The sequence below is a fragment of the Triticum dicoccoides genome, chromosome 6A (genome assembly GCF_002162155.2).
Source record: "Triticum dicoccoides isolate Atlit2015 ecotype Zavitan chromosome 6A, WEW_v2.0, whole genome shotgun sequence".
NCBI lineage: Eukaryota > Viridiplantae > Streptophyta > Magnoliopsida > Poales > Poaceae > Triticum > Triticum dicoccoides.
This window is the reverse complement of record NC_041390.1, coordinates 596614696-596629100: the sequence shown is the minus strand read 5'-3', so window position 1 is coordinate 596629100 and position 14405 is coordinate 596614696. Positions and strand designations below refer to the sequence as shown.

General features: G+C 47.4%; 1 protein-coding gene and 1 pseudogene across 3 annotated transcripts; one reads left to right on the top strand and one right to left on the bottom strand.

Annotated features, from left to right (window-relative positions):
* Positions 1-7586, top strand: part of LOC119318267 — a 32802-nt pseudogene extending 25216 nt beyond the window's left edge.
* A 2373-nt stretch (positions 7587-9959) lies between these two features.
* LOC119318265 (U4/U6.U5 small nuclear ribonucleoprotein 27 kDa protein-like) lies at positions 9960-14392 on the bottom strand. 3 transcript variants are annotated; one of them, XR_005154038.1, is made up of 4 exons: positions 13717-14392; positions 10307-10417; positions 10145-10215; positions 9960-10066 (listed from the first exon to the last, which is right to left on the bottom strand). XR_005154038.1 is itself a non-coding variant. In XM_037592792.1 (2 exons), the coding sequence occupies exon 1, from the start codon at positions 14324-14326 to the stop codon at positions 13721-13723; it is 606 nt and encodes a 201-aa protein (XP_037448689.1). In that variant the 5' UTR covers positions 14327-14392; the 3' UTR covers positions 10106-10417; positions 13717-13720. The 3 variants fall into 3 exon arrangements, 1 of the variants encoding a protein (XP_037448689.1); XR_005154037.1 differs by having other exon boundaries at positions 10145-10417; XM_037592792.1 differs by lacking the exon at positions 9960-10066 and having other exon boundaries at positions 10106-10417.
* Between the last annotated feature and the right edge of the window lie 13 nt (positions 14393-14405).

Genomic DNA, 14405 nt, shown 5'->3' with positions numbered 1-14405 from the left:
TCGTCCGCAAACATGGACACCCTTTGCTTCATTCCTTTCCTCGTAAATGGAGAGAGGAGACATCTTGCATGGGCATCAGAGAGAGATCTACAACATACATAATATACATCCATCACACGAACGACATAGTTCATACAAAAACACACCCTAGGACATAGTTCATACAAAACACAGCTAGGACATAGTACATACTACCTTCGTACCAAAATATAATTCGCTTATGCATTTCAATTGAACTGTAGAACGTATTATATTTTGATAGGGGGGAATAGTTTATACACATCGTCCATGACATACTTCCTCCGTTTTTAAATATAAATCTTTTTAGAGATTTGACTGAGGGGGTAGATCATACAGACATACATACTAGGATAGCACTAGGATATTTATTAAAACCTAGAAACATCACCGGCGTCCCCCAAAGTGGACGTGTATGTTAAAGGCTCAAAGTCATGCCGGACTCGTCGTCTTCCTCCTGCTATTCGGCGAGGGCTTTTGCTTGGGCGGCGGTGGCAACTTCAATCCCTTCGGGAGTGCCTTCCCGTTCTTCTGGTGGCGGTGGAGGGCGCCTGACTCTTGGGTAGTCAACAACAACCATTGGAGGATACCGCAGACCACTTTGTCGTCCTTAGACGCGCCACGTACGCCGGAGTGCTAGACGCAACGCCACGGACGAGTTGGATGCGACACTGCTGCCCCACCAGCACCAGGGTGGCAGGGACGTCATGCGGCGGGTGACGGCATCTTCAGCCGCGCCTTTAGGAAGGCCTCTCCAGGCGATTTTTTCGCGTCGGCGCCAAAAAAACGGCTTAGTCGCGTCCCAGGAGCTCGATTTTCGCCGGCCTGAGCTGAAAACAGCGCCAGCGGACCCAGACCGAACCCGGCGCGCTGGGGGGCGCCCAGGAGCGCCGGGGCGAACTGTTTTGGCGCGAAACAGCCGCGGGCCCGTCGCGTTAGCAACACGGCGCCTCGTCTTTCCCCAACGGCCTCGGTTCCCGCGAAGAATCAATGGCAAGGCTGCCGCCGGTCAGCCTTGCCATTGATTCCTCACGGGCGGCACGTCACGGGACGACGCGCCGACGCCTCCCCTCCCTCGCACGCGTACACACGGGTGCGGCGCGGCTATATAGCCGGTGGTCTGCACTCGCCTGTGCCCACACCAGCCCCGCCCCTCGCCGCTGCCCAGCTCCTCCATCTCCCTACCTCTCCCGAGCGCCGCCGCCCAGCCCCTCCCTCTATCTCTCTACCTCTCCCGAGCCCGTCGCCATGACGGAACGCTACCCCGGAGACGAGGCGGCGGCCAACGGCTCCGGTCACCGTTCGCTCCGCGAGCAGGAGTCCTGACTCCTGTTTCAGGCGAACATCCCGGCGTCGTCGGACATGCGCGCCGGGCCGACGGGGTGGAGGCTCAGCGCCGGGGGAGTGCCCATTCCCCCGTTGCCCGACGCCGTGGCGAAGCCGAAGTACTTCGCCGAGAAAGTCGAGGTCGTGCGCGCCTCCCTCACCGACGCCCAACTCTCCCTCCCCCAGTACGCCGCCGACAACCACGCGGCTTGGGCGGCGTATTTCGAGCGCCGCCAGCAGCAGCGCTTGGCGTCCACCAGGCGCGCCGGTGGCCGGCGGCCGGCAGAACAGCGAGGGGCGCCACCTCTGGTGGGGCGTCCTCGGCCGCACACTCGAGGGCGTGCTGACGTACCTCGAGGGAGGCAACGACCCGCCGTTGGCGTACCCGGCGAGGGCGGCCGCCCCGGCGCAGCACCGACGCGCCGGGCCATGGGCGCCAAGGAGGTTCGGGTCCTCCTCCTCTTCTTCCTCCTCCCGATCTTCATCGCACTCCTCTGGCACTCCGGCCCTGCTCGGCGTCAAGGCCGAGCCCGCGGCGGAGACGCCGCTCGGCCGGCGCACTCGTAGCGCCGGCATCGTCATCAACGAGGGCGGCCGGCGCGCCTACTCATCGGCTCCTCCTCCGCGCTTCGTCAAGCCAAAGACGGAGCTGGGGCTCGCGTCGGTGAAGACGTAGCCGGGGCTCGCGCCGGTGAAGAAGGAGCCGGCCGCGCCGGTGACGACGGAGCTCGACGACGACGACGCGGCCCTGGAATGGGCGCGCAGGGACTCCATAGCGATGGAGAAGGAGCGCCTGGAGAAGGCGAATGAGCGCCAGCGCACCGCCTGCTTCGCTTCACGGAGCGTCGACGCGGCCGCGACGAAGGCGGAGTCGTCATCATCTGCGACAGCGACGACGACGACGACGATGCGCCGCCACCAGTCCACCATGGCGACGCCGGGCAGGGGTCCAGCAGGGGCGCCGGCGTCAAGGAGGAGAAGGCCGACGACGACGATGGCGGCGACGGCGGCGACTTCAGCCAGTTTTTCCTTTAGATTAGTTTATGTATATGTGCTATGTAATGAAAATCCGCGAACTTCGTCGAAATGTGCCGAAATTTATCGTGTTTGGCCGAAATTTATCGTGCTTGGCCGAATTTTATCGTGTTTAAGCCGAACTTCGCTGAACTTCTTTTATTTTAAAATGTGCCTGGGGCGGCCCTGGGGCCGGCGGCTGGGGACCAACTCGCCCCAGGCCTAATTTTTGCGCCGGCTCACCCTCAGGCGGCGATTTTAGGCGCCCCCTAGGGGGCCAACGGCTGGAGATGCCCTGAGCACCCAGCGTCAGGACGGCACGCGCGGGGATGGCGCGCAGCTGCTCAGCCCGCACACGCGGCCTCCGGTGTCCACCATTGACAGGTGGAGGGCGAGCTCCGTTCTTCGCCGCCTGGAGCTTCCAATCGACGCTCTCCAATTCCTCCAACCCCACCAGCGATGGAAGACACTTCTGTTGGTTGCGATGCAGGTAATATCAAACTTGTCATGGATGTTCACTTTAGTGCTTAAATTTAAAAAATATACCGAGCTAATTCTAAAAGTTGGCACAAATGTGCAAATACGATGCTAAATCCAGCGCAGCCACATTCCTTCCATCCAACGCCAAATCTGCGATGGGTGAGGTCCTAATTCTGCTTCCAAAATGATCTGTTTGGATAATATACAGCTTTTACCAATCTTGCACTGAGAGTAATTGGACCTTGGGGAAGTCTCCAGGCCTGTCGTGCCAGTAGAGATAAGTTGAACATCTCCATGTCTCGAAACCCTAACCCTCCAAAAAAATTTGGTCTTGTGCACACATCCCAAACACCCAGCTAGATTTCCTTCGACCCCTCTTACTGTCCCACCAGAATTGCCTAATCATTGAAGAGTAAGTGGCATAAGCTGGCCAGACCACCCAGCAATTCTTCGTGCAAAATCTGGCCCCTCGTCCTTAATATCTGTAAGGGGGAAAAAGCTTGTACTAGTTAAATGGGTTGCGGTCAGTGCAACCCATTTAGCACATGTTCAAATTTTTACAAAAATCTGTAAATTATAATCACACTAATACATATACTACTAATCTAAATTTTGCACATAATTATTTTTAAAATAAGATGTGAAATTTCTGTAGATTATAATCAAAATAAACGGATGTAATTTTACAAAAACTCTATAAACCATGACATGCCATGTTGTGGGTTATAAATATTTGTGGTACACAAATATTCATGTGCACACAAAATAAATACATAGATGTATGCGCATACTATTTAGAAAATATTATTTAAATAAAATCCATGAGTGTTTAAAAATTTCAGTAACTACAAACATTTCAAATATACAGTCATGGATTATATTAAAAATAATATAAATGTATGGTGAATACAAATATTTGTATACATGCATGGTTATATTTAATTTATAGAAATTTATGGATAATAACATTTACTAAATATTTACACATATTCACAGTTTATGGATAACAACATTTATGAATTATATTCATAGTTTTCATATAATGTAAATATAGCCCTCAAAAAATACAATGTAAATATAATCCACGAGTGAATATTCATATATATAAATTAAATTTAAATTATGAATAATTTTTAATTATACAAAAAATATTAAGCAGCATACTTATGAATTATAAAAATGTGCATGTAATTACTCAAATGTTGGAATAATTAAAATATTATTTATGAACTGTAATTTATAATTACAATTTTAGAACGAGTCCAGCGTATTTTTCAATTTTAGGCACTAAAGTGAGCATCCATGTCAAGTTTATGCACCACTGATGATATTATTTCTTTCTTGATCTTGGAAGTCGGTTTACTTGGCAGTGGAGGCTAATAAATCAGACGGGCATCAAATAGCTGCCACAAATAATAATTCGAATTGTTTGATTACTAGGTTATTTTTTTCATTTTCCAGTTATGAACTCAAAGTTTACTACTACAGTGTACTCCTATGATCCAAACTTACTTGACTGAAGACAATTTTCAAGTGAAGTACATCAATATAATCTTCAAGCTCTAAAACATCATGCTAGCTGCTGGGGCTTCTGATGTTACAACAGGTGACCAGCAACTGCCGGTGCAAGTTAGGAGGGCGAGGGCGATGGTGCGGCTCGGTGAGGATAGTGCATGACAACTGAAGATCAGGACGAAGCTCCACATGTACGCAGGATTTCGATTGGTGGACTTGGCACTCCAATGTCTGAAATTGCCAAGTTCCCTCCATCGTAGTGTTTCTCCACATGTCTCACGGTCAGGGAGAAATACCTTTTGGGCAAGCTATCTAGGTCATACAGTCATTCAAAAGCTTGAAAATTTGCGTAGTCCATCTTTAGGTGTAGCTGTTTACTCGTTAAGACTAGAAAGGAGACCACAAAAGTTGATCAAGACCTCTGCCGTTGCTGTAGGGGCATAATAAATTTCCACACAGGTATAATAAGACTAGGAAGGTTGATAGTGACCATCTAGACTTGCCACTCTCAAGTCTGAGCTGCCGATTTCCCGTCATCCCAGGGCAGTTGCCAAGAGCCACATTATTCAGTGCATCCAAGTGCATCAAGATTCTTTTCCAGTTCTTGTCCATCTTAAAATCCGATGGTATATACTTTGTTCCAGTTGACCCAGTTTACATGACAGAAGACTACAAAAAGGTTCACAGAGATGCTCTGCCGTTGCTGCAACGGCATATCATTTCTAAAATTTGTCAGGACCAAAGCTCTGTTCTATTGGTTTTTAATAAATTTCCAGGAAGCACCGATAGATAATGATCACCTTATATGCATTAACTACTAAACAAAGATGGGCCGCATTAACTACTAGACAAAGATGGGCCGTTGTAGAATGTTGAAAAACGGTAGAGTAGACTTGGAAGGGAGCTTGATGTATGTGTGAATATATAAGCATGCTGTTATGTGTGACCTTAAACGAACTTTGCATTGGCAACGAAACACCTCATTCGGTCGAGCATGTGTATTGAGGAGTTGCAACTTTTGAGCCACAAACAGCTTCCGGCGATGATCGAAATGAATTGTGCGCCGTTCCTTCCATCCCTTCTCCTCCTCAGCCTTACCTTGGCAACCATTGCCACCTGCAATGACCAATTCTTCTTCTCTGGCTTTACACAATCTAACCTAACCCTGGATGGTAGTGCCGTGGTCACACAAGACGGCCTCCTCGATATGTCCAACGGCACGAACAATGTCAAAGGTCATGCTCTTTACCCCACTCCTTTGCGCTTCCGCGATTCATCTACCGGGAAAGTGCAATCATTCTCGGTCACCATCATTTTTTGTATCGTCAATACATACCCTGGCGTGGCTGCTAATGGGGTGGCCTTCTTCATTGCCCCAAGCAAGAATTTCTCAGATGCACTGCCCGCGCAATACTTTGGGATCCTGAAACAGAAGAGCAATGACAGCCTCTTGGTAATTGAGGTTGACACCTTCCAGGACCCCGAGCTGCAAGACATCAATGACAACCACATCGGCATCGACATCAATAGTATTTTCTCCTTTCAATCTCATACGGCTGGCTTCTATGAAGACTCTAGTGGTGCCTTCAAGAACCTGACGCTGAATGCCCAGATGGAACTACAATTGTGGGTGGACTATGACGAGGAGGAAACAAGGATCAATGTGACCTTGGCTCCACTCCATGTCGGAAAACCCTTGAAGCCACTATTGTCTGCAACCTATGACCTCTCAACTGTGCTCACGGAGACAGCATATATTGGTTTCTCATCTACTGCTGAACTTACAAACACTAGTCATTATGTTCTTGGATGGAGCTTCGGTATGAACATGCAAGCTCCGTCCATTGACATCTCCAAGCTTCCTAAGTTGCCTAGTGTTGGCGAAAAGGCCCAGCCAAAGCTCTTGGCGATCATCCTCCCAATAGCCACTGCAGCATTGATCATGTCTATCGGCACTCTCGTCATTCTGATGGTGCGAAGAAGAAGAAGAAGGTATAGTGAGGTGCGCGAGGATTGGGAGAGCGAGTTCGGCCCACACCGATTCTCGTACAAGGATTTGTTCAATGCTACTCAAGGATTTAAGAGCAAGAACCTGGTTGGAGCAGGAGGGTTCGGGGAGGTATACAAAGGGCTGCTTCAGTTTTCCAAGAAGGAGATCGCCGTGAAGAGGATGTCCCACGAGTCGAGACAAGGGATGAAGGAGTTCATCACCGAGGTTGTTAGCATTGGCCGGTTGCGACATCGCAACCTAGTGCAGCTACTTGGTTATTGCAGGCGGAAAGGTGAACTGATGTTGGTGTACGACTACATGTCAAATGGCAGCCTCGACAAGTACATACACTATCAACAGGACGACAAGCCCACCTTAAATTGGGCTCAGAGGTTTCAGGTCATCAAGGGTATCGCTACCGGCTTGCTCTACCTGCACGAGAAGTGGGAGAAAGTCGTGGTGCACCAGGACATCAAGGCAAGCAACGTCCTCCTCGACGATGAAATGAATGGGCGGCTCGGCGACTTCGGCCTCGCCCGGTTATATGATCACGGCACCGATCCACAGAGCACACACATGGTCGGCACGATGGGGTACCTTGCCCCCGAGCTAGTGCGCACGGGCAAGGCGTCCCCTCTTACCGATGTGTATGCCTTCGGCATGTTTCTTCTTGAAGTTACATGTGGGCAAAAGCCTGTCAGGCAAGGTCCTACAGTGGAAAACCAGGTTTTCTTGGTGGACTGGGTCCTGGAGCACTGGAACAACCGACTGCTTAGCAGGACGGTGGACGCACGGCTCCAGGGTGACTACGGCGTTGACGAAGCGTGCCTCGTGCTGAAGATAGGACTTTTGTGCCTGCACCCCTTTCCTGGTTCGAGGCCTAGCATGCGACAAGTCATGCAGTACCTCGACGGCGAGACCCCTCTGCCAGAGATGACGACGACGCAGCTGAGCGTGGAGATGCAGGGGTTGATGCAGGACAGCGGGTTCAGCACATCCGTCATGTCTTACCCCCAGCTGATGTCCAGCTTTGGGGCAGTGTCCGACCTCTCTGGAGGACGATGATATTCATGGTGTTTGTGATTGTTCTCGTCTTGGATGTTCTAGCTTGGCATATGAGTATGATCAATTAGATGCTCACGTATCTCTGCACTCATGCTCATAATTCGCTTCTATTTTCCGCTAGAGATGAATTTACTATTGCTTGATGTTTGTTTTAGAGGAACTGTCTTGTTTTGAGGAATTTGGGAGGAATCCATTCTTATGGAAAATGCATGGGTCGGTGCATGTGATCCTATTAAAAAAACATATTTATCAGAAATTGAAGATATTTGTGTGTGTACATTTGGTAATTATGTGAGCAGTATTTGTTTTTTGCGGGTGAGTGGTATTAAATTTCCGTGCCCACTTCTACTCATTTATTTTTTGCGGGTAAGTGGTATTAATGTTAGTGGAAAAATCAAACAAATAGAATATGAAAAGAAAATTGTATTATGACATTTCTAATGATACTTATTTCGTATTCTAAATTTAGGAAAAAATCTATAAATTTAGTCAAAGTTTATGAAATTTGACTTTGCAAAAAATCTATACGCTATACATTGTGAGACGGTGGGAGTACTATTTTACTACATTGTTCTAAAATTACTATAGTTTGTACACTTACTAAAAATGTGAACTTTTTATTACGAGTGTAGACGTTTAGAGAAAATGTGAACTATAGTGCGTGCATGCACCCGAGTGGCCGAGTGATGAAATCTTTTAGAGAAATTGTGATGATATGCTTAATAAGGGGATATTATTCCTTAACTTTTTTATTTTCATGATAAAATTATTATGGAATTCTATGTCATATTTTCATGCTAATATTTATTATGAATTCCGAAATAAAAATTATTCCGGAATCTTTACATTGTTTGCTGAAATCACTACCAGGTGCGGCTAAGGGGGAAATCATCTTCTCAATCATAATGACGGTCAGCTAACGGAAGTGGCAACTTTGGACATAGCGCAGAATTTCAGAGTGAAGTGTTTCGGTGCCCATGCTCATCTGCACCCGGTCTAGAAAAAAATCAGAACAAATACTGAAAAATTCAAAAAAATCCAAAAAAAATTATGTGGTAGATAATTTGATGCGTGAGGTTCGATTCAATTTTTAGATCATCTGGACATCTGAGCAGTTCTTAACAAAAAAGACAAATCAGGTCAGAACAGTGTGTGAACAGTAAAAATGCTCCGGATTTGTCTTTTTTGCCGAGAGCTGCTCAGATGTCCAAATGATTTGAAAATTGAAGAGAACCTCAAACATCAAAATATCTACCACACACAAAAAATTTGGAATTGTTTGATTTTTTCTAGTATTTGTTTTGATTTTTTTCGTCGGGATGGGTGCAGCTAAGCCCGGGTGGATTACCGAGAATTTCAGTGCTATATTTGAGGGAAATGTTGAGTGACATCTGAACATACGCCAATATTTTAGTCTCACAGTTATGACACGATAGAAAATAAATTGACGGCGCATGCATATGTCCATCCACAGTTGTGAATCTTCGCCACCACTGCAGCTGCTCGGTCTCCTTGCTTCCTTTTGCAGATAGATTCATGAGCTACAACCACACCTGTCCATAATAACCTGCTGGAAATCTCTAGAGTAGGCTATGTTGTCTCCGGAGTACCCATTAACGTGTGCCAGATTACCGATTACCTGGAGCAAGCCAACCCCCGTGGCCGCCGCTCCTGCCATGCTTTACACAACCGTAATTGTCATTTGCCACCGTGACCGCCGGCCGTGCCACTCATTTTCCTCGCCGTGATCTTCAAACCAAAGCACAAAGAAAAGCTGCCTTGCTGTGTTTAGCAGCCTTAAAACCAAGCGTTTGACTTTGCGAAAAGCAAACCTTCATTAGCAAGCACACCATGGAGACGGCGACCCCTTCCTGGCCCTATATAAACTGGTCTTCCTCCGCCGTGCCGTTGCACCAAGAGAGTCAGACCAGAGGTGAAATCACAGTTAAGACCATAGGCAAAAATCACAGGAGAGTGCGACGAGAGGCGAAAGCAGAAGAAAGCGAAGGCGAAATCCATGGAGGCCACCACCTCGCCGACCCATCTCCTGCAGCACTGCTCTGGCAGCGATGAGCTGGGACGGTCTATGAGGGTGTACTCCGCGGCAACCGGGAAGGTACCGTTTGGGTGGGAGGACGAGCCAGGGAAGCCCAAGAGCCCGCCGAGGGAGGGCGCCCTCCCGCCGCTGTGCCCGTCACCGGCGATGCAGAGCGCGCGACTCACTGATGATAAAGACAGGCGGCGACGACGGAGTCTCAAGCGCCGGGCGGATCAAGGTGGGTTTGAAGGGTGCCTGCCTGTGAAGTTCCAGCTGGGGAGAGCCATGAGGAGGTGGGACATCGTTTGCTACTTCAGAGGAGAATGATTCTCCAGGGGCAAACATTTACCTAGTGAAAATCTAACTATTGATGTATATTAACCAGCTGTAAGGAATAACGACTTCTTTTTCCCCCTGTTGCATTGATGATTCACCGACATAGATCAATCCAATTTAGCACAAAGAAACAGGTAAAATGACACAGTTGTCCGGTGAAAACACTGATACCGCAGATACATAGAACAGCATATTATGATCTTCATAACTGTAATAATGCTGCAGCCACATATGCAATCATCACAAGAAGTTCCATTCCATGTGGTGCATGCCTGAAAAACATACTAAGATAGAAACAGAAATGTTAAGCACAGGCAATTAAGAAACGGTTGAGATACACAAACATTGCTCTTGATGCTCACCAAATTATGTGCAGAAACATCATGTAAATTTCTAAACCACATTTCCAAAAACACGCCACCAATATCTTTTCCTGGATTGTCAACAGAGCAAATGATGAAAACGAGAACTACATGTCTTTAGTCTTCAAAGTTTGGCAAAGTAACTAGCCATCAAGGTTATACATGCTTGGTAGACAGTAGAAGCTCAACCCTTGCTATGGCCGGCAAAGAAGTCAAATAGTCCACTGCAAGTTTGCAATCCGGCAACGAGGTATACTGCATTGATACATGATCCTGCAAAAGGCCATACGTTTCCATTAGCTAAGCAGAAAATGAACAGTACTCGTTAACAATGTGGGCGCAGTTGTGGTACATATCCATGAGTTGAACAATTTCCTGAGAGTGAGCTAACTTGAAGGAGTGCAACTAATAAATAGTCCACATATTACTAAGGAGATCCAAAAAATCTGAAACAAGCTTATCCCCATGACAAAAGCATCAGAGCAAAATCCATTAACAACATCAATCAGTTCTAATACCATAAATGTATAATCAACAAAGCAACTTCAAAAAAAAATCTACTTACAGACATTACATTCAATTGAACAAGATCCGTACGATGAAGATGTGGATGTGGATGGGGCAGTGGCACCAGCCCTTGAGGCGCCATGAGGCTAATCGCTTGGAACTGCTGGGGCTTGGATAGGGATCTCGGCAGTAAAAAATTGGGAATATCTTGCCAATCTTATGTGTTCCACTAATGCTCAGGTAACCTACGTTTCAGAAATCAAATCTTCTAATGTTAATACGGCTAATCTAATTAACTGTTTCGATGTTGTCGAATGTTGATAGTGTAGTAATTCCATCAGGGGGGCTCAGGAAGTCTATGGCCCATGTGGAATGATGATGTCCAAGTTAATGTTCATACTTCTAGCTTTCGTGAAGTATTAGCCTCGGTTGTAAGAATGGCCACTAGGGTAGAGTTTGCACTAGTTTGCGTCTACGGTGCTCCCCCACCGTCAAACTAGTCAGATCTGGGATCAAATTGCCTCTTTTGTGTATGATAACTTAGGCAAGCCTATCTTATCTATGGGAGATCTCAACAACACTCTCTATGATGTAGACAAAAGCTCTCCTATTGCTGCTGAGCTGGAGTCTTGCTATCACTTATTTTTTGGGTGTGTTATTGCAGCTGAATTCTGGAAAGCTATTTCTAGACTAACTGGATATGGAGGGGATATCAATATGATGTCTTTCTCTTCCTGTTGGTCTAGAGGAGATGGATTTGCTGCAATTAATATTATTCATGCAGCTGGTCTGTGGGCTATCTGGAAAACTCACAATGACACGGTTTTCAATCCTGTTGCTTGGCCTGGGATGCAGGTTATATGGCGAAAAACTGCGCTGAATCTATCTACGTGGGGATGCCTATCCTCAGGCCATGTCAAGGGCAGGCTGGAGTGGTGTTCGAAAGAACTGGAGCTGCTGGCAAGAAGCCCCCCTCTTCTGATGTGGCCAGATCCTGGCTGAAGTGGGAAGACGGGAAAAGGCTTCGATGTGAGTAGATGCTGGCCGTGTGTTTGTCGTTTGCTACTATAGCTGTGGGTGCTATCTGAATATTTAGGCTGTGTGAGCCATGTGGGCGTTTCCTTTTATGTTGTCTTCAGGACTAGTTTCTGTTTTCTGTAGCGCCTGGTGTGGGCTTTTGGCTGAAGCAGTGAGCTGCTGGCTTCCGCGTGCTACCCTTGTAATAAACTGAGACCTTTGCTTCGTTCTGAGTAATGGAGCAGGGGCTGTGGCCCTTTTCCTCTAAAAAACCAAAAGCTCTCCTAATGTTAATATATACCATATGCGTGCATTTTGTGACCTTGTTAAGCAGTGTGGCCTAATTGATTTAGTTTTTAGTGGTCCTGCTTATACTTGGACTAACAAGCAGAACCTATTTAGGGCATGTACAATGCATAGCCTCAAGGTGATGCCTCACATGCCATGTAGGATCGGATATGACGTAAAGTAGGTTCGGATAGGGAAGCAGGATCCTCTTCAGGAGGCGGGTGCTTGAAGAGAAAAAGTGTGGTCCGGTGACAAAAGCTGAAAATGCTGGAGTAAAAAGTAGAGATGCATGTGTACTAAAGCTTTTATTTTCTATTTCTTAATGAGACCCACTAATGGTAGCTTGCATTGGGGAGAAAAAATAGATGTAGGTGCTTCAAATTACTTTTTGTCATGGGGCATATGTAACCATATGCCACCATTGTACATGCCCTTATGAAAATCTAGAGAGGTGCTTGGTTAATGCTGAATGCTGTGGCTTCTTCCCTAACACTGATGTTTATAAGGTTCTATCATCATCAGTGATCATACACCTATTTTGGTGTCTACTAATAATTATTTCACAAGCCCAAAAGGAGATTTAAGTTCGAAAACTGATGGCTTATAGAAAATTATTTTCAGTCTCATGCTAAATCTGTCTGGAGAGGTATTGCTCACAAGCCTTGGGGATTCCTCTTATCGGACTTTTTTTACACGTTTTATATCTGAAATCATATTGTACGATCTCAACAGAATATGAAAAACTCAATCAATGTAATAACAGGCTAGAAGTAAAGAGCCCTGTACAGCAAACACTGAGTTGTGTCAAGGAACAAATATAAAAAGAAAAGAGTTTTGTTCAGGAATAGATTTATGATAATAAGCTTCAAGGCAAGTGAAGGGTTTACAAATATCAGATATGCTGTCACGCTATTGCTCGGAACTAGATAAAACTTAAAACATATCATTTCCTATAGTCAGTAATCCTATATAGCAATTAAGCATAACCTTGTCAGTGACAAATAGGTGAAAGGAGCACCATCATCCCCAGGATCTGAAGGACTTTACTTGAATAGATTTACCAACAACATACCTGATTAGTAGGATTTCGACTACAGAGAAATAACAAAATGGTTTTGAAGTTGAATTTTGGAAAGCAGACATGTTCCATAAATTTTTGACAGGTGAAGCAGACAGTAGGTCAGACCAATAAGCAATACCGTAATGAAGATAGCCTACAAACAGAAAATGATGAACTACTAGAAACGTGGGGATTCAATCAAATAGATGAACAAGAAAGAACTATGATGTTAACTTCAAAGTATATGCCCAAGATGTTTCCTTCTATGGCTCTACAATTTCTAACCCCACTATCCGCATTTGTATGTACCCGAAAGAGAAGACAGCAAACAGACATTTAACATACGAGTCAGAAAGTTTAGCATTTATACGGTGCACCCCATTCAGTAAAGAGTCAGAATTAACATGATTATATGCTCGTCGCTACAATTTGAGCTGTGCCCTTGTTCTACATCAGTTCAACATGATGCTCTGTAACTTTTTTTCAGGATATAAAGAGTTCTTTGCACAATAGTATAATTCAAAATTCACAAATAGCGGAACAGGTTTAGCATAGTTACACTCCACGCATATTCAAGAGATCTACAGTACATGCTTTTCGCTATCATTCACATTGGGCCGTAAGGTACAGGCAAGCAAATGCAGAACTGAAATCAATTACAGTTGAAACGAAAAAGGGCAAGGAAAATCAGGAAGCCTACCTCCTCAGCGGTTGACCTCGGGCGGCAGGGGACGGTTGAACCCGCCCCTGCGGTTCATGTACTGCCGCGGCTGGCGCTTGGTGACGGCGCGCACGCCGCTGACGTCGGCGCCGGGGACGTACTTACCCTTGGTGGAGTCGAACCCGACGGGGATCCCCATCATCTTCATCATCTCCAGCTCCTCGGCGTCCACGTCCCCGTCACCAACCGGGGCCGGCTCCTCGGCGGCCTTGGGGGCGGAGGGGGGGTCCGGCTTCCTGTCCTCCTTCGGGTCGGCGACGGGCGACACCTCGCGGCGGCGCTTGTGGCGGCCGGCGTCGGGGGAGCGGGACCGGTGGGGGTGGGAGTGGGAGTGGGAGCGGCGGCGGCGGGAGCGGTCCCTGTCGGCCGAGGGGGAGGGGGAGCGGGAGCGCTTGCGGGCGCGGCGGTAGTCCCGGTCGCGGTCGCGGTCCCGCTCCTTGTCCTGGCCGCGGTCCCGGTCGCGGTGGCGGTCGACGTCGCGGTCCCGGTCCCGGTCGCGGTGGCGGTCGGCGTCGTGGTCGCGCTCCCGCGGCTGGTCGTAGCCGCCGCGCTCGCGGGGCCTCTCCTTGTCGCGGCGGCGGTCGGACATTTGTTCGGCGAGGAGGGGGGGATTCGGACCAGCTAGGGCTTGCTCCTTCGGCCTCTCGTCGGGGTTCCAAAGAGAAAAA